This window comes from Cervus canadensis, chromosome 27, assembly GCF_019320065.1.
Source record: "Cervus canadensis isolate Bull #8, Minnesota chromosome 27, ASM1932006v1, whole genome shotgun sequence".
NCBI classification, from domain to species: domain Eukaryota; kingdom Metazoa; phylum Chordata; class Mammalia; order Artiodactyla; family Cervidae; genus Cervus; species Cervus canadensis.
Window position 1 is genome coordinate 40,766,234 of NC_057412.1, and position 24,222 is coordinate 40,790,455.

A 24,222-nucleotide genomic window follows, 5' to 3' on the forward strand; every position below is an offset into this window, starting at 1 on the left:
GATATTTGATGAGTACTAATGATCTCTTCCACACTCTTGATGTTTGATACTTTGAAATTACCTATTTAAAAATTCTTGGAGGCAATTTTATTTCACTTCAAGTTCTAAACATAAAGATAAAACTTTCCCATTACTTTCTTTCAAATATATTTAAAACGTGTTGGTTGAGTACACTATCATTTTTAAGAGATCTTTTGAGTTCTCTGTTAAAAGCAATGAACTTTTTTTTTCAATAGTTGTGAGGTTTTGGTAAATCACTTCACTTCCTATACTTGTATCCCAATTGAAAAATGTGATTTAACACTTGATTCATGGGTATGTTGTGAAAATTAAGTTAGAGATCGCATGTAAACCACTTGACACAGTGCCTAGAAAAAGGTAAGTGTTCAACAAATGTGGATTTTTCTACTTGTTGTTGTTGTTGATATTATAATGGGTCTACCACTGTCAGCAATAATCCTGGATCCTCTGACTCAGTGGTATATCCACCAATATCAGAGATAGTATACTTCACAGAAAAAGTGACATTTAGGCCAAATTCTGGAAATGAAATGCCTTCATCTTCTCTGTGCTCTTATTTTGGTAGTCATGGGGGATTTCAAAGGCCATGCTCTCCCTGGATTCTTCTTCATTACTTTGGGGATTTGGTGGACTACCAAGTGTGTTCTGAAATATGCCTTCAAAAAGCAGAAGCGGACTTCCTACTATGATTCCAAAGCACTATTCTGTCGAATAGATCTGTTGGAGGGAATTGTACTAGCTGGAATGGCTTTAATTGGTGAGTGACCCTTTTCTGTGTTCTGTTTGCTTTCTTGGAGTATTTTCACATGCAAAGAGAAGATTGAATATCAAAACAAGAGATTACTAAAATAAATTTTTTATTCAAATACATCTGAATACATATTCTAATTGTATTTCTTTTTTATTGCTTGATCATGTAGCAATTCAATTCAAGCCTGGTTTTCTAACAGTTCAGTTCAGTTGCTCAGTTGTGTCTGGTTATCCTTAAGTGGGGAGAAGCTGAATTCTAGCATTTTAATCCTGAACCAAGCACAACTCCCGACCCAAAGGCGTATTGTGTAAGAAGGAAGTCATCAGATGCTATAGGATTAATCTCACAAATCTAAATCTGAAATTACTCAGGATTTATCTAGTCATTAGATTAAAATAGGAACTTAGCCCATCAGTGGAACTGATCAGGGAACTCAGTGGAACTAAGAACATTAGCTTTGAAGATCTGACATAGGTGTTTGACAAAATTGGCTATCTTTGACTAAATGGGATTATCCAAACCAGTCTTTGAAGCTCTAAAACTAGTCTAAAGAACCAGTGCTCAGCTGTTAAGTAATGGCCCAGAAAGAAGAATCAGTGCCATAAAAAGACAATATATTGGGCTAAGCTGTAGGCTGATCCTTCTGAATCTTCTGTTTTCAGTGAAGTTGTGGAAAGATGGCTTAAAGTGTGATATATCCCTCTGCAGGCATCCTTGGAGGACAGTTTGTGCCTGGAGGACCACACTTGATCTTATACGACTACAAGAAGGATCAGTGGGTCAGACTCCTAGACTGGCATCATTTTACCATGTACCTCTTCTTTGGGCTGCTGGGTGTGACAAACATCTTATGTTCCACCATCAGGTCACTTCCCGCCTCCTTTAGCAAGTTGATGCTATTAAATGCCTTATTTGTGGAGGGTAAGTATGAGTATTTTCATTTATCTTTCATTATTATTGGACATTTGTCTAGCCCTTTACAACAATAAAGGGCACCTTGCCTTTGGTGTCCTGGTACAGCCTTGACCCGTAGGCCAGCTGTTTGGGCCATGGTAAGCTATTGAGGTGTCCTAGACAGGATGCCGAAGATTTCCCTTCCCTACTAACTTATTTAGTAAAACTGGACAAGAACAATCATTCAGGTATTTTATTCAAATTTCACATCTACCTTAAAGAACCACCTGCCATGCTTGTTTATCTCAGGTTTATCCTGGAGATGATCATTATTTCCATTTTTAACACAACAAATTGAGCTCAGAGTAGTGAAGCATTGTTTTTGCTGTTTAATCACTCAGTTGTGTCCAGCTCTTCGTGATCCCATGGAATGAAATTCATCAGGCTTCTCTGGCCGTGAGATTTCCCAGGCAAGAATACTGGAGTGGGTTGCCATTTCCTTCTCTGGAGTTAGTAAAGCATAAATATCCTCCAACAAAGAGACCACTCAAAGCAGAGTAGCTTCCGTACCTATGGAGTAGCCTTTTTAATATTGATGTATTGAAACTCCACCATTACATGACAAGCAGAGTCCAAAAAATCCAGTCACATAAAATTGAGGTCCTAACACTTTTTGTTCAGTTGGCCTCCCTGTTACTGCATAAGAAAACACTGATAACAAATATTTAATGATTTGTTTCCATTTATCTTATATGTATGGAGAAGGAAATGGCAACCCATTCCAGTATTGTTGCCTGGAGAATCCCATAGAAGAGGAGCCTGGTGGGCTACAGTCCATGGGGTCACAGAAGAGTTGGATACGACTTAGTGACTGAACCACATTTTATATGTAAGGGGTAGATTGGTCATAGAACTAAAAAGCCCCTAATTATCAAGAGGCAGTCATTTCTAATGTCCACCTTGCCTCCTACATCTAAAGATAAGCGCTTTTGCCAAATGCTCTCTGAGAACAAGGGATAGATAAAAGTTGGGCAACAGTCACCAACAGCATGATTCTCATCATCTCAGATGTTATAATATTATTTTAAACTTTTAATTTTATATTGGCATATAGTCAATTAACAATGCTGTGATAGTTTTAGGTGGACAGCAAAGGGACTCAACTATACATATCTGCATGTGTCCATTCACACCGAAGCTATTCTCCAGATGTTACCATATTTTGAATGAACATCTTTTCCTCCTCATCCAAATGAAAGGGATGAAGTTGAAGCCAGTATCTGTCCATAGGATTAAAAATACAGTTAGATACTACTTCTTGGGAGCTTCCAGGGAACCTTGCCCTACCCATCAAAGTCCACTCTTATGACTTTTGTTTATATTTGCTGCCTCCAGTAGACTAAATTACTTAAGGAAAGACTTTACTTCATTCATCTGTCCATTTGCCCTAACTCCTGCTCCCCTGCCTTCATCATGCTTATTATTTATCCTTTTTCATAAAATATGCTTTGAAATTTAGTTAGTTGAAAATGTCATGATGTATTGGAGAAGAGACTAAAGACTGGGGAAGGGAAAAGGAGATTTCAAAGATTACATCCTAAAGAGGTATAATGATGGCTCCAAAAATGCTAGAGATTTCCATTATTATGGGAAGCAGTGGGCACCTCATATTTTGGACAAATGTGTGTGTTTTATGTAAAGCTGTGTGGAGATAGGGGAGGAACAGTAGTTTCATTGAGAAAGACAAACCATTTTTTTCTGCCTCTGACAGCTTTTGTCTTCTACAATCACACTCATGGCCGGGAAATGCTGGACATCTTTGTGCACAGGCTTCTGGTCTTGGTCATCTGTTTGACAGGCCTGATTGCCTTCATGGAGCTCTTTATACAGGCCAAGATAACCGTGGAACTTCTGCGGACAAGCCTTTTCCTGCTTCAGGGAAGCTGGTTCTGGCAGGTGAGCTGGGGCCTCCAGTCTGTGTGCCTGGTGTCTGCACTGATGACCTTCTCTCTTTGATTGTGGGTGTTGTGCCCTGAAACCCAGAGACCTCCTTCTGACATGCTGCTGGCAGTGAGAATGCAGGCCTTTGAGAGGTGATGCTTAGTTGAGGGCCCAGCAGCCCTGGTGGGAATAGTGGCCGAGCAGCAGGGAAGGAGGTGGGAGGCGTACACCTTCATCACACACCTGGATATCCATTTTGTAGGAACTCTGAGCTGGTGCTTAGATGGAAGCAGTTCCCGATGCTAAAGTCACTTAAAGCCTATTGGTTAATAAGCTCGAGAAACATAAAGGAGGCAGGAAAGGAAGGGAATTATTATGTATTGAGGAATAAGTGTGTGCCAGCCCCTGGACATGACTTTTACATACATATTGTTTTATTTTCATTTTGTCTTCATGACAACTTGGAAGTTAGATATTATCATCCCCAGTTGACTGATAAAGAGACTCAGAGAGAGCAAGTTACTTTCTCAGGATCACACAGTATTGGAACTAGGATCTAAATGTGGGTCTATCTGACTCCAAATTCCAGGCACTTTAATTGTTGACTCCCTAACCTTGGAGTGTTGCTGAAAATATATATTCCAATCAGTGAACATATACTTTATCAGTTCAGTTCAGTTCAGTCCAGTCAGTCATGTCTGACTCTTTGTGACCCCGTGGTCTGCAACACACCAGGCCTCCCTGTCCATCATCAACTCCTGGAGTTTACTCAAATTCATATCCATTGAGTTGGTGATGCCATCCAACCATCTAATCCTCTGTTCGAACATACATTCATGGATATAAGGAAAGTCTGGGATGAAAGGTGAATGTGGTTTAATCACAGAAGATTTCTTAGAGGAGATTTTTAGTCAGTAAAGTGCAGGGATTTGGGATGATGAGGTTCTTTTAGGGATTTGCATTTCAGTGAAGATTGATAAGAAAGCCTTGGTAGACTCAGAGAAACATCATGGTCAAAATGGGGGCTAGGAAAGCTGTGATATTTAAGCTTGTGGGGGAGTAGAAAGGTTGTTGGAGCACAGGCTAGTACATAGGGGCCGAGATTCAGGGGTTTTTTGAAGGCAAAATGATTTGGAAAAAATAACAAATACCTTATCATGGTATAATTTGATAATCAGTGAATTTAACCAGTTGGTATATAGATGTTGTATTGTGATATTATTTATCTTCCGTTGGGAAGCTAAATAGAATGGCATGTAAGGTGTGATTATGCATTCTATATCTCTTGATTGGAATATTTTACTATGTTCTAGCAATGCTGATTCAAAACTAAAAATAAATTTTAATAAATTTAACAGTGATAACTTCAGGTCAGGAGGATGCAGTGAGTTTATGCTTCAGTGTGTCGCCTCTGCTTCAGATATGTGACAATGACATATAAACTATCAAAAATACCTCTAAAATAAAAAGTAAGTTAAAAGAATAGAAAAGTAGATGAAAGTAAGAGAGTTTAAAAATACATAGTTGCACGTTAAATACCACAAACAAAAATAGGGCAAGCCACCAGTGAATAGAATAGAAATAGAGTAGAATAGAAATTCACAGACTGAGCAGAACTGGGCTGCAGCTCTCTGGACTCCAAGTCTGGGGTAGGCATGATAGTTGGTTATTTGGCTCCAGGGGAACTAAAAGGAAATTAAAGATTTCTCTGGATGTAGGGATAAAGTCAGGCTCTTCGAACTCTTTTTAATTAAATATTTCTAAATATTCTCTATTTCTAATTGCTTTCCATCCAGCTGATGATTCACTTTCTGATAGAGGTCTCTTAAAATTGTATGTTATATTTATGGATTTGTCAGTTTCTCCTAATTTTCAGTTTTTTCTTTAAGGTCATGAGGCTATATTCTTTTCCTCTCTTTGTAGTTTTTTGAGTTGAATATTCACTTATATTTAATTTTTCTTATTTTTACATAAATATTCCTAAAACTATAGAATTCCTCCTATACACTAGTATAGCTACCTCCTATGAGATTTTGTATGTCGTAGCTTTCACCTTGGGCGATTTTGAGTGTCGCATTTTCTATGTGCTTTCCTCTTTAATTTATGAGTTATTTAGAAACATTCTTTTCAATTTCCAAAAATATTCTTTTTCTTTTATTATATGTTTTCAATTGCTTTGTATGTGTTCCCTTTGAAATGTGTCAAGATTTCTTTGGGATGTAGCCCAGTGTCAGTGGTAGTAAATAATCTATATATTTGAGAAGAAAGTATATTCCATCTCTTCTGCTGAAGATTATTCACATGTTTATGCAATCCAGTTTCTTAAAGGGCTAAATATTCAAATAAAGAAAGTAAGACAAAAGGGGGAAACCCAAAGATAGTTGAATAAAGTAATAATACAATTAACAGCAGAACTGATGAAACTAATTAGTGTTCCATTAAAAGTTAATGATTAATTAATTAAATATCTGAGGGAGGAAGCTGTGAGCTTTTGCAACTGAGCATAGGTTGGTTTAATGTTGTCCCTTTTGGCAGAGTAATAATGTTTTCATATTTCCCCAAGAGCTTTTCTAAGAAAGATACATGAGGTTAAATTTTGAGGGTATAAATCTGAGATTATTTTTAAAACTTTCTACCCATCATTATGTCCAGACTAGTATTTTTCTTTACCAGGTGGTCAGACTAAATGACATTTGAGACTTAGAGAAAAATGAATATTTGATACCAATACAAGCAAACATACTGGCAGGATAGGAAGGTTTAGCCATGGTACATGTCCCTCATCCCCTCTGTGCTGGATTCTTTTGAAACAAAAATGTTTCAAGGACTTAGGTGATTTTATTATGCTTCCATGTTTGGTTGCTTTGAATGTTTATGCCCAAAACTCTATCTCAAGCTAATAAAATTACACTGTTATTTGCTTTTCACAATTTTTTTCTCCCGCTCCTTCTCCATACATAATGTCCTCTTCATTATGGGGGACTGGAATGCAAAAGTAGGAAGTCAAGAGCTTCCTGAGTAACAGGCAAATTTGGCCTTGGAGTACTAAATGATTCAGGTCAAAGGCTTACAGAGTTTTGCCAAGAGGACGCACTGATCGTAGCAAACACCCTCTTCCAACAACACAAGAGAAGACTCTGCACATGGACATCACCAGATGGTCAATACCAAAATCAGATTGATGATATTCTTTTATGCCAAAGATGGAGAAGCTCTATACAGTCAGCAAAAACAAGACGGGGAGCTGACTGTGGCTCAGATCACAAACTCCTTATTGCCAAATTCAGACTTAAATGAAGAAAGTAGGGAAAACCACTAGACCATTCAGGTATGACCAAAATCATATGATTATACAGTGGAAGTGAGAAATAGTTTCAAAAGATTAGATCTGATAGACAGAGTGCCTGAAGAATTATGGATGGAGGCTTGTGACATTGTACAGGAGGCAGTGATCAAGACCATCCCCAAGAAAAAGAAATGCAAAAAGGCAAATTGGTTGTGTGAGGAGGCCTTACAAATAGCTGAGAAAAGAAGAGAAACTAAAGGCAAAGGAGAAAAGGAAAGATATACCCATTTGAATGCAGAGTTCCAAAGAATAGCAAGGAGAGATAAGAAAACTTTCCTTAGTGATCAATGCAAAGAAATAGAGGAAAACAATAGAATGGGAAAGACTAGAGATCTCTTCAAGAAAATTAGAGATACCAAGGGAACATTTCATGCAAAGATGAGCACAGTAAAGGACAGAAATGGTATGGACCTAACAGAAGGAGAAGATATTAAGAGGTGGCAAGAATACACAGAAGAACTATGCAATAAAGATCATCATGACCCATATAACCATGATGGTGTGATCACTCACCTAGAGCCAGACATCCTGAAATGTGATCAAGTGGGCCTTAGAAAGCATCACTACAAACAAAACTACTGGAGGTGATAGAATTCCAGTTGATCTGGAATCTGTTCCAGATCCTAAAAGATGATGCTGTGAAAGTGCTGCACTCAGTATGCCAGCAAATCTGGAAAACTCAGCAGTGGCCACAGGACTGGAAAAGGTCAATTTTCATTCCATTTCCTTCCCAAAGAAAGGTAATTGGAAAGAATGTTCAAACTACCATACAGTTGCACTCATCTCACACACTAGTAAAGTAATGCTCAAAATTCTCCAAGCCAGGTTTCAACAGTACATGAACTGTGAACTTCCAGATGTTCAAGCTGGATTTAGAAAAGGCAGAAGAACCAGAGATCAAGTTGTCAACATCCATTGGATCACCAAAAAAGCAAGAGAGCTCCAGAAAAACATCTACTTCTGCTTTATTGACTACGACAAAACCTTTGACTGTGTGGATCACAACAAACTGTGGAAAATTCTTAAAGGGATGGGAATACCAAACCACCTTACCTGCCTCCTGAGAAATCTGTATGCAGGTCAAGAAGCAACAGTTAGAACTGGACATGGAACAACAGACTGGTTCCAAATAGGGAAAGGATTATGTCAAGGCTGTATATTATCACCCTACTTATTTAACTTATATGCAGGGTACATCATGCAAAATGCCGGGCTGGATGAAGGACAAGCTGGAATCAAGACTGCTGGGAGAAAAATCAATAACTTCAGATTTGCAGATGACATTACCCTTATGGCAGAAAGCAAAGAAGAACTAAAGAACCTCTTGGTGAATGTGAAAGAGGAGAGTGAAAAAGCTGGCTTAAAACTCAACATTCAGAAAACTAAGATCATGACATCCGGTCCCATCACTTCATGGCAAATAGATGGGGAAACAATGGAAACAGTGAGAGACTTTATTTATGGGGGCTCCAAAATCACTGCAGATGGTGACTGCCAACATGAAATTAAAAGATGCTTGCACTGTGGAAGTAAAGCTATGACCAACCTAGACAGCATATTAAAAAGCAGAGACATTCATTACTTTACCAACAGAGGTCCATCTAGTCAAAGCTGTGGTTTTTCCAATAGTCATGTATGGGTGTTAGAGCTGGACTATAAAGAAAGCTGAGTGCTGAAGAACTGATGCTTTTGAATTGTGGTGTTGCAGATGTACAGAACAGACTTTTGGACTCTATGGGAGAAGGCGAGGGTGGGATGATCTGAGAGAACAGCATCGAAACATGTATATAATCCAGTGTGAAACAGATCGCCAGTCCAGGTTGGATGCATGAGACAAGTGCTCGGGGCTGGTGCACTGGGAAGACCCAGAGGGATGGGATGGGGAGGGAGGTGGGAGGTGGGATCGGGATGGGGAACACAGGTAAATCCATGGCTGACTCATGTCAATGTATGGCAAAAACCACTACAATATTGTAAAGTAATTAGCCTCCAACTAATAAAAATAAATGGAAAAAAAAAATGAATTGTGTTGGAGAAGACTCTACTTGGTCAGGCAGCTACCAACCTGAACGATGAATCGATGGAGAGCACGTGTTGCTGTTCATGCTTTGGAACAATGGTTTGGTGTGGCCAGATATTTCTATTTTTGGAAATAAGCTATGATGTACTTTTGGGCAAAATTCCCTAATTTTTGAAGTGTTGTAAACTAATTCAAACTATTTAAAACATGTGCAGGGCAGGCAAAGCCTGTCTCTGATATAGATTTGACTCAGGATCTGCCAGTCTATAATCTGTGGTATAAGGGAGAAATAGTATCATATTTTCATGGGACCAACTTCTGTCTCAGTACCAATTGTTCAAACTGTATCAAACTGCTGAGATGACTCACACAGACCCTTGTGTCCAAGTCACTGTCCTTCACACTGCCCCATACAATATGTTATCTTTTGGACTTCCTTGGTGACACAGTGGATAAGAATTCACCTACCAGTGCAGGGACCACTGGTTCCATCTCTGGTCAGGGAAGATTCCACATGACACAGAGCAGCTAAGCCTGTGCTCCACAGTTACTGAAGCCTGTGCCACCTAAGCCTGTGCTCCCCAATGAGAGAAACCACGGCAATGAGAAGCCCACACACCAAAACCAAGAGTAGCACCTGCTTGCTGCAACTAGAGAAAGCCCATGCATAGCAACGAAGACCTAGCAACGTCAAAAATAAATAAATAAATAAAATGTTAAAGCAGTTACCTTTTGTGTCTAGCTTCTTTCTCTAACATATCATTTTCATTATGTTATATTCATTCATGTTGTATTATGTATTAATATGTCATTATTTATGGTTGAATATTATTGTTATATGGAATAACCACATTTTGCTTATTCATCGTCAATTGATGGACATTTGGATTTTTTTCAGCTTTTGGCCCTTGTGTAAATGCTGCCATGTAATTTTGTGTAGGATTTTTTATTTGAATACCTCTTTTCAATTATGTGGGGCATATATAGTACCTAGAATAAAATTGCCAGGTCATGTGATAATTCTACATTTAACTTTTTGAGAAACTCCACATGGCTATACCATTCTACATTCTCGCTAGCAATGTATAAGGATTCCAGTTTTGCCATATCCTTACCAATACTTGTTACTTATTATAACCAGCATCCTAGGGGATACTAATATCTCATAGTGAAGTGGTATCTCATAGTGGTTTTGGTTTGTATTTCTCTAATATCTTGATAGGGACTTCCCTGGTGGCTCAGATGGTAAAGCATCTGTCTACAATGTGGGAGACCCGGGTTCGATCCCTGGGTTGGGAAGATCCCCTAGAGAAGGAAATGGCAATCCACTCCAGTACTATTGCCTGGAAAATCCCACAGACAGAGGAGCCTGGTAGGCTACAGTTCATGGGGTCGGCACAAAGAGTTGGACACGACTGAGCGATACCTTGATGATGTTCATAATTTTTTTGAGTTTATCAACCATTTGTGTGCCTCTTGGGAAATAAGCCTTCTAGTCTTTTGCCCATTAAAATTTTTTTTGGCTTTTTGTTGAGATTTAGGATTTATTTATATACTCTAGATATCAATTCCTTATTAGATACATGAATGCAAGTATTTTCTCCTATGCGGAGGACTTCCTTTTTATTTTCTTGATACTGTCCTTCGATGTACAAAAGTTCTTAATTTTAGTGTATCTTGGTGTCATGTATAAGAAATCATCACAAAAAAAAAAAGAAAAGAAATTATCACTAAAATCCAGGACATGAAGCTTTTCCTTATGTTTTCTTCTAGCAGTTATGATTTTAGTTCTCATATTTACCTTTTTGATTCATTTTGAGTTAATTTTTACATATGGTGTAAAATAAGGATAAATAATTTTTTTTTGCACTTGTATATTCATTTGTCCTGGCACCAGTTGTTGAAGAGACTTTAACTTCCCCATTGAATGGCTTGGCACTCTTGTCAAAAACCAATTTTTTACAGGTTTATGGTCTTATTTCTGGACTCACAATTCTATTTCATTGATCTGTATGTCTACCATTATGTTAGTACCACAATGTTTTGATTACTGTAGTTTTTGTCATAAGTTTTGAAATCACTAAATGTAAGACTTACAACTTTGCTTTACTTTTTCAAGGTTGTTTGGGCTATTCAGGGTCCCTTGCAATACCACATAAATTTTAGAATCAGATTTCCATTTCTGCAAAAAAAAAAAGACCATTGGGATTTTGATAGGGATCATAGTGAATCTGTGGATTGCTTTGGGTGTTATTGCCATCTTAACAATATTAAATGCTCCAGTTCATGAACATGCGGTATGCTTTCATTTATTTAAATCTTTGATTTCTTTTGACAATACTTTGTAGTTTGCAAGTTACAAGACTTGAGCCTCCTTGATTAAATTTATTCCTAAAAATTTTATTCTTTTCAGTGCTTTTATAAGTGGCATTGTTCCCCTAATTAATTTTTTTGAATTGTCCATTACATGTTTTGAGTGTTGATTTTGTATCCTGCAAGTTTGCTAAATTCATTTATTAGCTCTAATAGGCTTTTTGTGGATTCTTTAGAATTTTCTGTACATAAGATCATTTTATTTGTGAATATAGATAGTTTTACTTCTTCCTTTGCAGTGTGGATGCCCTTTATCTATTTTTCTTGACTAGTTGCTCTGGCTAGAATTTCTAGTACAGGGTTGAATAGAAATGGTAAAATCAAACACCCTGTCTTTCTCCTGATCTTAGGATACAAGCTTTCAGTATAAATATAATGTTACCGGTGGGCTTTGTTTATTTCAAAAACTTTTAAAAAAGAACTCTGATTTTGACATTACTGAGTCAAACTGAGCAACTTAGAATCCTACCAAATTCTCTGCAAGTCTACCAATCTACAGGGATGACTACTAGTCATATTTTGAAAATTGATCTGTAAATATCCTAAGCATTTTTGCAAAAATATGATTTCATAGGTACTGTCTATCTTAGTGAAAAAGATAGCAGTTTCTTATCTGTAGCATCTCAGATAATGGGAATTATCTGTCACCATTAATCTTGAAAGAAAGCATTTTGAACCGCACCATCTTTGGGAATATGGCTGGTAGTGCTTTAATGTTCTCTCTTTCTTTTACATTACAGATTGGGTTTGTCCTTTATCCCTTCAATGGAGGCCCTCCGTGGGATTTAATGGATCATAACAACATTATGTTTCTCACCATATGCTTTTGTTGGCATTATGCAACAGCCATTATCATCACTGGAGCAATTTATGCCTTTGTCACCTGGTAAGTTAGTGATTTTTGTTCGTAGAAGTTCTATTTTTTTTGGTATATGATCATCAAGACTCGACAGTCTGAACTTTAAGTTCAAAGAGGTATTTTATTCCTTAGCATTCCACAAACAGGGTAATATAGCAGAAAATTATCTACAAACACAAACATTTCCAGTTAAAATAATAAATGCTGGTTTAAGGTTGGAATAGCTAAAGAGTGTCTCTGCTGTACTCTGAACCTATGCATCGCCCTTCAATATGTTCTATGCCTTCATGTCTTTGCATATTCTGTTTTCTTTTCCAAATGGTCATCAACATACCTGCAGTGAGCCCCCTCCATCTGCCCACATGTACATCAGTTATGACACTTTCCAAATGTGGTGTCATTTTCGACCAACGTGTATGCCTCTCATTAACTTTGAATAGCTGATTAATTTGATATTTACTATAATATTTGTAACAGTAAGATTAAGTTGAATGTTACATGTTTTTACAAGGACTTTGATACAGTGTTTCATGATGGGTGAGGAGCAGTGTAACAGATTGCTAAGAACCCATGCTTCCAGCTCTGCTTCTTGTCAGCTAAAAGACTTTGGGTAAATTATTTAACTACATTAAATATCAGTTTTGTTGTCTGCAAAATGGGGATAATGATGGTACCTAAATGAGATCATATCATTACACTGCCCTTAATATAATAAGAGCTCAACAGAAATTCTTCTTACCCTTGCTCTTTTTTCCCCCCGCTTTGGTTCCTATGATAGATTTCTTTTTACATTGAAGTATAATTGACATAGGCTTTCCTGGTAGTTCAGTGGTAAAGAACTAGCCTGCCAATGCAAGAGATGGGGGTTCAGTCCCTGGGTTGGGAACATCCCCTGAAGAAGGTAATGGCAACCCACTCCAGTATTCTTGCCTGGGAAATCCCATGGACAGAGGAGCCTGGCAGGCTATAGCCTAAGGGGTTGCAAAGAGTCAGACACAACTTAGAAACTAAACAACCACCACAGTTGGCATACAACATTATACTAGTTTCATTATGTACAACATAATGATTCAACTTTTGTATACATTGTAAAATGACCACCACAATCAGTCTGTTAATAGTTACACCATCTGTCACCATATTAATGGTACAAAATTTTTTTCTTGTGATGAGAATTTTCAAGATTTACTTTTTAACCAACTTTCACATCTGCAATACAATATTTTTGATTATAGTCACTGTGTTATATACAACATCCCATGACTTATTTTATTCTGTTTTTAAAATTTTTTAGTTTTATATTATAGTACAGCTGATTAACAGTGTTGTGCTAGTTTGAAGTGTACAGCACAGTGATTCAGTTATACATATACATGTATCTACTCTTTTTCAAATTCTTTTCCCACTTAGTTTATTACAGAATATTTAGCAGAGTTCCCTATGCTGTACAGTCGGTCCTCTTTGGTTATCCATTTTAGAGGCAGCAGTGTGTACATATCAATTCCAAAGTCCCTAAATATCCCTCCCCCCTACTCTCCCCTGTAACTATAATTTCCTTCTCTAAGTCTGTGGGTCTATTCCTGTTTCATAAATAAGATATGATATTTCTTTCTCTGTCTGACTTACTTTACTAAGTATGACAATCTCTAGGTCTACCCATGTTGCTGCAAATAGCAGTATTCTTTTTAATGGCTGAGTAATATTCCGTTGTATATATATGTACCACATCTTTTTTATCCATTTTTCTATTGATGGACATTTAGGTTGCTTCCATGTCTTGTCTACTGTAAATAATGCTTCAATGAACATTGGGGTGCATGTATCCTTTTGGATCATGTTTTTCTCTGGTTGTATGCCCAGGAGTGGGATTGCAGGATCTTATGGTAACTATTTTTAGCTTCTTAAGGAATCTCCATACTGTTCTCCCTAGTGGCTGCAATTTACATTCTCATCAACAGTGTAGGAGGGTTACCTTCTCTCAACACCCTCTCAAGCATTTGTTGTTTGTGGATTTTTTGATGATAGCCATTCTGACTGGTGTGAGGTGATATGATCATCTCAATAGATGCAGAAAGAGCTTTAGACAAAATAAAACACCCATTTATAATAAAAACTCCAGAAAGTGGGCATAGAGGGACCATACCTCAACATAATAAACCCCATATGTGACAAAATATAACTAACAATCATATTTATTGGTGAAAGCAAAACGCATTTCCTCTAAGATCAGGAACAAGACAAAGATGTCCACTCTTGCCACTTCTATTTGACTTAGTTTTGGAAGTCCTAGGTACAGCAATCAGAGAAGAGAAAGAAATGACATGAAATTCAAATGAGAAAGAAGTTAAATTCATGTCACTGTGTGCAAATGACATGACACTATACATAGAAAATCCTAAAAACACTGAAAGAAAACTACTAGAGTTCATTATGAATTTGGTAAATTTGCAGGTTACAGAATTAATACATAGAAGTCGGTTCTTATCTATACACTAACAATAAAAGATCAGAAAGAAAATTCAAGAAACAACCCCATTTATCAAGAATAACAACTTGGTAATAACAAGAATAGCAACCCCATTACAAGAATAAAATATCTTGGAATAAACCTGCCTAAGGAGACCAAAGACCTGTATTCCAAAAACTATGACTTACTTATTTTAAAACTGGAAGTTTGTACCTTTGATCACCTTCACCCATTTTTGCCTACCTCCCCCAACTCTGGCAACCGTGAATCTGTTCCTTGTTTTGTTTGTTCCTTTGTTTTTTAGATCTCACAGATAAGTGAAATCACTTGGTGTTTGTCTTTCTCTTTCTGCCTTATTGTGTTTAGTGTAATACCTCAAGGTCCATTTCATTCTTTTTTTTATGGTTGTGTAATATTCTACTATATGCTTATAAATATAAAATATTTATCTTATATAAACACATATAAAACATCTCCTTTATCCATTCATCAATTAATAGACACCTGTTTCCATATCCTGGTTGTGTGTGTGTGTGTTCAGTTGCGTCTGACTCTGTGTGGCCCTGTGGAATATAGCTTGCTGGCTTCTCTGTCCATGGGATTCTCCAGGTAAGAATACTGGAATGGGTTGCCATTTCCTTCTTCAGGGGATGTTCCTGACCCAGGGATCAAACTCACCTCTCCTTTATCTTCTGCACTGCTGGCAGATTCTTTACCACTGAGCCGTTGGGGAAGCCCAAATATTTTGGTTATTATATATAAATATGGTGCAGTGAACCTAGAGATGCCTTTTTGAATTAGTGTTTTCATTGTCTTCAGATAAATACCCAGAAGTAGATTTGCTGGATTGTATGGTACTTCTGTTTTTAATTTTTTGAGGACACTTTATGCTGTTTTCCATAGTGACCATACCAATTTACATTTCTACCAAGCAGTACATCAGAGTTCTTTTTTCTCTATATCCTGGCCAATACTTGTAATATCTTGTCCTTTTGATAACAGCTGTTCTGCAGGTGTGACTTTTAGTTGTCTGTAGGTCTTCTTTGGAAAAATGTCTATTCAGATTCTCTGTTTTTAAATTGAATTTTCATTGTTGTTATTGGGTTGTTTGATTTATTTATGTATTTTGGGTATAACCTTTTTTTATCAAATATCATTTAGGAATATCTTCTTCCATTCAGGGTTTCCTTTTGGTTTTGTTGGTGGTTTCCTTCACTGTGCAGAAGCTTTCTGTTTGATGTAGTTCCATTTGTTCAGTTTTTCTTTTGTTGCCATTTCCTTTGGAGTCAGATCCAGAAAATATCAACAAGAGCAATATCAAGGAACTTACCACTTATATTTTCCTCTAAGATTTTTATGATTTTAGTCCTACATTCAAGACTTAAATCCATTTTGAGTTAATTTTTATGTATGAAATAAGATAGTGTCCCAATTTCCTTATTTTGCATGTGGCTGTACAGTTTTCCCAGCACAACAAAAAGACTGGCCTTTTCTCATTTTATATTCTTGCCTCCTTTATCATAAATTAATTGACCATGCATTTATGAGTTTAGTTCTTTATTTTGTGTCATTGATCTATGTGTTTGTTTTTGTGCCAATATCATACTGTTTTGATTTTATAGCTTTGTTGTATAGTCTGAAATTAGAAAGTATGATTCCCCGCAGCTTTGTTCTTCTTTTTTAAGAACAACAACTTCTTTTTGACTATTCAGGATCTTTTGTGATTCCATACAAACTTTGGGATTGTTTGTTCTATTTCTGTGAAAAATGCCATTCATTATTTGATAGGGATTGCATTGAATCTGTAGACCAATTTGGGCAATGTAGACATTTTAATGATATTAATTTTTCCAGTCTGTAAGCATGGAATATCATTCCATTTACTTGTGTCTTCTTCAGTTATTTTTATCAATGTTTTATAGTTTTCAGCGTAGAGGTCTTTCATTTCCTTGGTTAAATTTGTTCATAGGTATTTTATTCTTTTTGATGCCATTGTAAATGGGATTGTTTCCTTAATTTCTCTTTCTAATAGTTCCTTGTTACTGTATAAAATGCAACATGTTTGCATATTGATTTTGTACCATGCAGCTTTACTAAATTTTTTAATTCACTCTAACAGATTTTTTGGTGGAGTCTTTAGGATTTTCTATATTGAGTATCATGTCATCTGCAAATAGTAACAGTTTTAACTCTTCCTTTACAATTTGGATGCCTCTTTTTTTCTTGCCTAAATGCTATGGCTAGGACCCAAACACTATTTTGAATAAAAGTAGCGAGAGTGAACCTTATTGTCTTGGTCCTGATTTTAAGGAATAAAATTTCATGACTTCATCACTGAGTATGATGTTACCTGTGAGCATGTCCTATATGGTCTTTATTATGTTAAGATACATCTTTTTATATCCACTTGTTGAAAGTTTTTATGATAAATGGTGCTGAATTTTGTCACATGTTTTTATACATCTATTGAAATAATCACATGATTTTAATCCTTCTTTTTCTTAATGTGATATATTACATTGACTAATTTGTGATGTTGAACTATCCTTACATCCCTGGAATAAATCCCATTTGATCAGGTTATATGATCCTTTTAATATAGCCTTTAATTAAGTTTACTTACATTGTTGGAAGTTTTGCACCTATTTTTATCAGTGATATTGGCCTATAATTTACTTTTTCGTATGTGATATCTTTCTGTGATTTTGGTGTGAGGGTAACGCTGGTTTCTCCTCTTTTATTTCTGATTTTATTTGAGCCTTCTCCCTTTTATTCCTTCCCTGGTGGCTCAGATGGTAAAGAATCTGCCTGCAATGTGGGAGACCTGGGTTTGATCCTTGGGTTGGGAAAATCCCCTGGAGAAGGAAATGGTACCCTACTTCAGTATTCTTACCTGGAGAGTCCCATGATCACAGGAGCCTGGCAGGCTACAGTCCATGGACTCACAGAGTCAGACATGACTAAATGACTAACATTTCATTTTCATTTTCTTTTTTCCTTAGTGAGTCTAGCTAAAGGTTTGTCAATTTTGTTTATATTTTTTCAAATAACCAGCTGTTTGTTTCATTGATCTCTTCTATTTTCTTTTCACTATTTCATTTATTTCTACTCTGATCTTTACTAGTTCCTTTCTTATAGTAATTTTGGGCTTTGTTTGCACTTCTTTTTCTAGTTCCCTTGGGTGTAAAAGTGAGGTTGTTTATTTGACATTTTTCTTATTTCTCGAGGTAGGCCTGTTGCTATAAACGTCCATCTTACAACTGCTTTTGTTGCATTGCATAGATTTTGGTATGTTGTATTTCCATTTTCCACTTGTCTCCAGGTGGTTTTTTTTTTTTTTTTTTTTTTTTGCTTTTGTGTAATAAAGTTTTATTAAAGTATAAAGGAGATAGAGAAAGCTTCTGACATAGGCATCAGAAGGGGGCAAAAGAGTACCCCTCCAGGTGGTTTTTAATTTCTCCTCTGATCTAACACTGGTGCTAGCAAGTTAGGATGAGAGTACAAAGATGGTGGCTAAAGTGCTGGCACTAGCAAAGTCGAGGGGGAAGAAAGCAAAAGTGGTACCGGCCAGTGCTTCCCTTCCTGGAGAGAATCCTAACAGATTTCTTCCTTGCTGGCAGACGCTTTAAGATTAGCAAACGAATCCCATTCACATACGGTCTGGACTCTTCAAACTCTGGTTTTTGTGCTGTATGGCCAGGTGGGTGAGTCTGCATGCAAGCCCATTAAAAGTGGAATCTCCATTCCTTACACCCCTTTGGTTCTTCTCGACATCAGCCCTGGTGGTCTTCAAAGCCAGATGTTTTGGGGGCTCATCTCATCAATGCAAGTCTCGAGGGTTGGGGTGCCTGATATAGGGCAGAAACTCTTGCTCCTCGGGAAGTAGCTCTGTGTCTGTGAGATCTCTTTGACTGTGGGTCTCCACACTGGGGGTGGGGTCTTTGGTGGGACCATGTCTCTGCCTCTTTTACCCATCTCATTGTGGATCTTGTCCTTTGTTGTAGAGGAATTGTTTGGCTAGTTTTCAGGTCTTTTTTTTCCTTTTCTTTTCTATAGGGAATTATTCTTTATGTAGTTGTCGATTTTGCTGTGTCCATGGGAGGGGGTGAATCCAAGACCTTCCTAGGCTGCTATCTTGAACCACCTCCCCCACCCATCCTTGTTCGTTTTATTATTCCTCTTCTTTTTGTTCTCATCCTTCTTCTGTATCAAAAAGTGTATGAGGTATAGACCCTATGGGGGGAGAGAGACAGTTTAATTATAGTATGATAAATAGAACTAGTGTAAGAATAAAACACTATTGGAACACAGAGGAGGCCTCCTCACAATTGAGAATTAAGCTGCAGCTTGAAGGATGAGTAGGAATAGAGTGCAATGAGCATGGTTCCTTATTTCCATTAGTATGGTAGCTAATGCCAAACCATCCAGTACTCTTGCCTGGAAAATCCCATGGACGGAGGAGCCTGGTGGGCTGCAGTCCATGGGGTCACTGGGAGTCAGACACGACTGAGCGACTTCACTTTCCCTTTTCACTTTCATGCACTGGAGAAGGAAATGGCAACCCACTCCAGTATTCTTGCCTGGAGAATCCCAGGGACGGGGGAGCCTGGTGGGCTGCCGTCTATGGGTCGCACAGAGTCAGACACGACTGAAGCGACTTAGCAGCAGCAGCAGCAATGCCAAGCCACAGTTGGCTTGGCTGATTCCAGCTATTAATCGTGCAGGCTCCAATCCTTCAGACTTTAGCACTGACTGAAGTGTTCTGTACCTGCAGTCTCCATCATGTAGCCTTGATCGATGTGTGATTATTGCGCACTTGACATGTGCTTAGTTATTGTTGTTGCTATTTAGTTGCCAAGTCATATCTGACTCTTTTGTGACCCCATATCCTGTAGCCCCTGAGGCTCCTCTGTCCATGGGTCTTCCCAGGCAAGAATACTGGAGTGGGTTGACATTTCCTTCTCCAGAGGATCTTCCCAACCCAGTGCTACATTAATTTTAATTAATGTTAGCTTTCATATATACATAGTGACTATCATTTTGGATGGTACACATCTAGCATGTTCTCTAGACCCCTAAATTCAGTAGTTGATTCGAGGCCCAATGGGGTCTCAGCCTCTGCCCAAACTAGCTTTCTAGTTCTCTCTCTAGATGTTTCCCCAGCTAACTCTATTGCTCTGTGCTTCTTTGAGCTTTATTGCTAAAGAGTTTTGGTGCTGTGTCTCTGGGTAAAAAAACCTTTTCCTTGTCTAGCTCCCAGATGTCTCTAGTAGGCTTTGATTTGTAGTTTCCTCCTTCTAGAGGTCTAAGTGCTATGGCTGCTTGAAATTCTACCTTCTCATTGAATGATTTCTGTTAGTCCTATTCAGTTCTCTCAAAGCGTGTGTATGCGCTGGTGGTTAAAGTTCACTCTGCTGCTGAGTGAAACTTGACTTCTTCCTCTATTGTTTTAAGTTGACTTCTGGCCCTCATCTCCCTGGGGTTTGGGCAGCCTCCAAGAATAAAGCTGGCATTCAAGAAGTCTCTCTATTCCATGTCAGTTCTAGAGCCAGAAGAAGACTATTGTTTCTTTCTGTTTTAAAAACCTTCAGACCCCTAATGAACCTCTTATCCACGTATAGTTTTCTAGAAACCAGAAACTCCATGTTTACTTTTTCAACTGCCTCTTCTCCCCCGGCACTCCTGACTTCTTGACCACGTAGTTCTCTCTACCTGGCATATTCAATCAAATGCTCATCTCTTCTATGAAAACTCATATGATTGTTTTAGTCTTTGCTTATTTCCTTGCATGAGTTTTACAGTACTTTAGTCTTGATCACACATTTTAACTGTGGTGATCTATCTTGTGATATTTACTATTAGCTCATGTTAGGCTTATCTGCTAACTAGATTGTGTTACCTGGAGGAAAAGACCTTTTTCATATCTCTCACGGCTCTTGGCATACTCTCAATAAACACTTATTTTCTATTTTAAGAGCTCTGTTTCAGAACTACTCAAACAGGATTCTGTTGTTTGGAAGTCACGTTTTATATGCTTTTAAGTTTTGCTCTCATACTGCTTATGAAATATAAGGCCAAGAGCTTGTATTCTGATATATTTTAATATAATGTTAGGCAGTAGATTAAACAATATCATGAAGATTGAATATTGACTTATAGTGCGGTTATATGTAGGATAATTCAATTCAATCCTGTAGTCATGAAGAGCTTTGAAAATCTGTTCATCTGCATTTGACTGTGAAGTGGATTGTAATTCAATCACAGGTGATCGGTTTTAAGGACATTCTATCTGAATTTATTTGACAGAGCACAAAGATCACCATGGTAACAATACTGGGTTATGGAACTTCTGCCCCTAAATCTCCGAAAAATGAAGCTGTGCTTCCCAGCTTCCCTGAATAATGGTTTAAAGGTTGCCTCATCTAGTCCCATGTCTGCTGTTCTCATAACAGCTCATAGGAGAGACCTATCTGTTGGGAAATCTTATTGTGTGTTTTACTGTATTTCACATTTAAACTTACATAAACATCAGTGTGAGACAGAAGTATTTTAAAAGCCCCTCTGGATGGACAGAGAAATATTAACCATTTTCAGGTTGGTTTTTCAAGCAAATGATTCTTGTAAGCCATTTTGAAGAACAAAATAGAAATGACCAAATTCATGGTAGATGGTAGTTTGCCTTTTGGAAGTTTGATTTCCACTTCAACTCTGGAAGTATACCCAGAGTCTCAGCTCTGCTCTTATATTAATTGAAGAGACCATGTGGGCGCAAAAGCCCAGAGACACGCTGAACTTCGTTTCCCGAACTTGCACCATCCCAGGAACTAGCAATTATTTACACTTCCTCTTTATTATTCCATCCCTCAATCTGTCCCCGGTAGCCATTTCTGTGTGTGCTCATACCAAGGGCTTCAGGGTGTCGACAGAGCCTGAACATGCCTCAGCTTGATAGCATCTAACAACAGCAGATACCGCTCAGAGAGGAGGAATCGGAACAGGAGTCGTCACTGTGTTAACACTGTTAACCGTGTAAGCAATTTCTACAGCAAATTCCCTACAGACAAACGAGTTCCATTCTGAGAGCATGTTATAAAGTCCAATTTGTAAGTGCAACAATTAGCCTAGGAACCCAACTCACACAATTGTGTATATATATCTGTATCTAATACTGCACTGTAATAGGTTTACAATACTTTTCACACAAGTAATATGTACATAAAAAACAAACACAAAAATAAAGAAATATTTTTAACCTTACAATACAGTACCTTGAAAAGTACAGTAGTATAGGACGACAGCTGGCATATGGGGGCTGGCACGCACATTCACATATTTGAAAGGGTTCAACTTGAAGTTTCACATGTAGGCAACTTCCTATAATAAATAGCTAGTTCTTTGTTTCATTTTCCAGAAGAGTCATCAAGAATGATTCTAATGAGTATGCTAACTAATTAATCCCTTTCATTTAGCACCTACACAGGTTGTGCATTGTGGAGATAACCGTGAGGGTTTAAAAAATGACACCCTGTCCCAGTTTTAACCTTAGTTAAAACTATTAGCTTTTCATGAAAACAGTGTCTTGAAGAATTGAGAACATTGGGAACAAGGTCAATGGTCAACTAATTATCAAGGCAAATGATTTTGAGTAGTTTTTCTCGGCTTTCTGATGAGTCAGTAGATGTTACGGATACTGCTCAATTGTTGCATGTTGGAGGAATTAATGTTGAGTTGGAAGTGACTGAAGAATTACTTCTGGGTAGATGAGTGATATGAACTCCTGCAGGACTGCTCCACAGCCCACTGAATCATCACATACATGGTGAACCATTATTATGAACCAGACATTGCTCTAGACTGACAAGAGTTAGAGCAGTAAATAAGACAAAGCCTCTGCTCTTAGGAAGTTCATATTCTAGTGAGATCCAGACTACAAGTAAAAGCCTGGTGTATTAAGAGGGGTGGGCCAGACAGAAAGCAAGTGTAAAGTTACAGATAGGCTGGTGACATTTTTCATAAAACAATAATGATTTTGGATTTGGTTTATCAGTTTGTTTGCATATCCTTACGTACTTTTGCAAGTTAACAATCTTTTATTGACATAGTCACAGCACCATTTCTTCACAGATAATCCTGCATGGGAAAAGCTTTACCTAGTTCTGATTACATCAGAAAAGTTGACAGCCTGCTGAGTTTCTGCTACCAAGAAACTTGGCATCTTCCAATGCCGAAATTGTAATCTCCCCCCCAGCACCTACAGATTTTCTTAATCTTTGGTAACAGTTATAAGAATAGAGGTCACTTCTTTCAACTTCCTAGTGCATCGGGGACCACCACATGCAACAGAACAGCCTGGGGCCAGCACAGAAGCAGCTCTCTGAAGACGCAGTGAGGGCTGCGGTACAGCCCAGACTTGACGTGGGGCTCGACGTGGGGAAGGAGATGGCTTTATGGGCTTTGTTCTCAGGACAAGGCTCCTTTTTGTAATACTCAGCTGAGCTCACTTTCTTCAGGGCTTACTACAGTCCAGAGATTCTCTTGTTTGTCTTAGAAATGATTAAAGTTATGAATTTTGAATATGATGCAACCAATCACGTTACATAGTAGAGCTTTATTGTGTCTGTTTGCTTATAGACTGCTTTAATCCACAAAATGTTTGCAGGTAGATCCAAAGCCAAATAAAAGTGATTTTCTTTTTGGGGGTGCCTCTTCCATTTGCACAGGTAATTTGGAGTTTGTTATACTATAGATACAGATAGTTTGGGGTTTTAATTTTAAATGGAATAATGTGAGATGACTTTCATTCTCCTCAGGTTGGTTAAATCTCGATTTATGAGGTTCTGCCCTTCAGAAGTTGAACTCCTGAAAAATGCTGAACAAGAACAAGATTCGGAGGAAGAGATGTGACTTTGATGGGCATCCAGTCTTTCTAGACGAAATTTTTCTTTTTCTATTTTTAGTTACAGTTTTGCCTTTTTACTTTTTGTTTGGAGAACAACCGATTGAGAATTATTCTTGGTGTCATGATTTTGGGAGCTTAAGGTGGCTCTCCCTAGGTTAGGTAAAGCATAATGCCCACATTCTGGAAAATATTTGCTTTGTTTGTCTTATAGATATATATGCTCAAGGTTCCTGGGCTTACTATCATTTGTAACTCATTATAGATTGGATTTCACTTGTTTACTGTCTTGCTACAGTGAGAAATAAACAAATGCATGGATCTTGGTTCAAACACCTCGGATATTTTTGTTATTTAGCTGCACCCCACCTTTATATCATGAAGATAGAAGCTGTGTGACACCAAAATTCCTTTTCGTGAGACATCTCTTTCTGTAGCACCTGTGTTCTCTCCTGGGAAGAGCAAGCTGGAAGAGTGGTGCACGCTCTTAAAGAAGATAAAAGGGATGATCCACAGTTACAGAAGGGCACATGGCGAAAAAGCCATGAAAATCTAGGAAAGGAGAGTTTGGATATTATCCATAGAGGAAAAAATCATCACATGGCTTAGTATGGCCACCATGCCATCCCCTCTGCTGAAATAACTGAAGGGTTA

At 37.8% G+C, this 24,222-nt stretch overlaps 1 protein-coding gene across 5 annotated transcripts in view; it reads left to right on the forward strand.

Moving 5' to 3' along the window:
* LOC122428951 (transmembrane protein 45A-like) overlaps positions 1–23,906 on the forward strand; it is a 60,818-nt gene extending 36,912 nt beyond the window's left edge. For all 5 annotated transcript variants that reach the window (XM_043449113.1, XM_043449115.1, XM_043449112.1 and 2 more), the window contains exons 2-6: positions 587–778; positions 1,481–1,693; positions 3,438–3,622; positions 12,087–12,232; positions 23,483–23,906. In XM_043449113.1, the coding sequence (XP_043305048.1) occupies positions 587–778; positions 1,481–1,693; positions 3,438–3,622; positions 12,087–12,232; positions 23,483–23,576 (830 nt within the window). In that variant the 3' untranslated portion in view covers positions 23,577–23,906. The remainder of the gene's footprint in view (positions 1–586; positions 779–1,480; positions 1,694–3,437; positions 3,623–12,086; positions 12,233–23,482) is intronic.
* Positions 23,907–24,222: the final 316 nt, after the last annotated feature.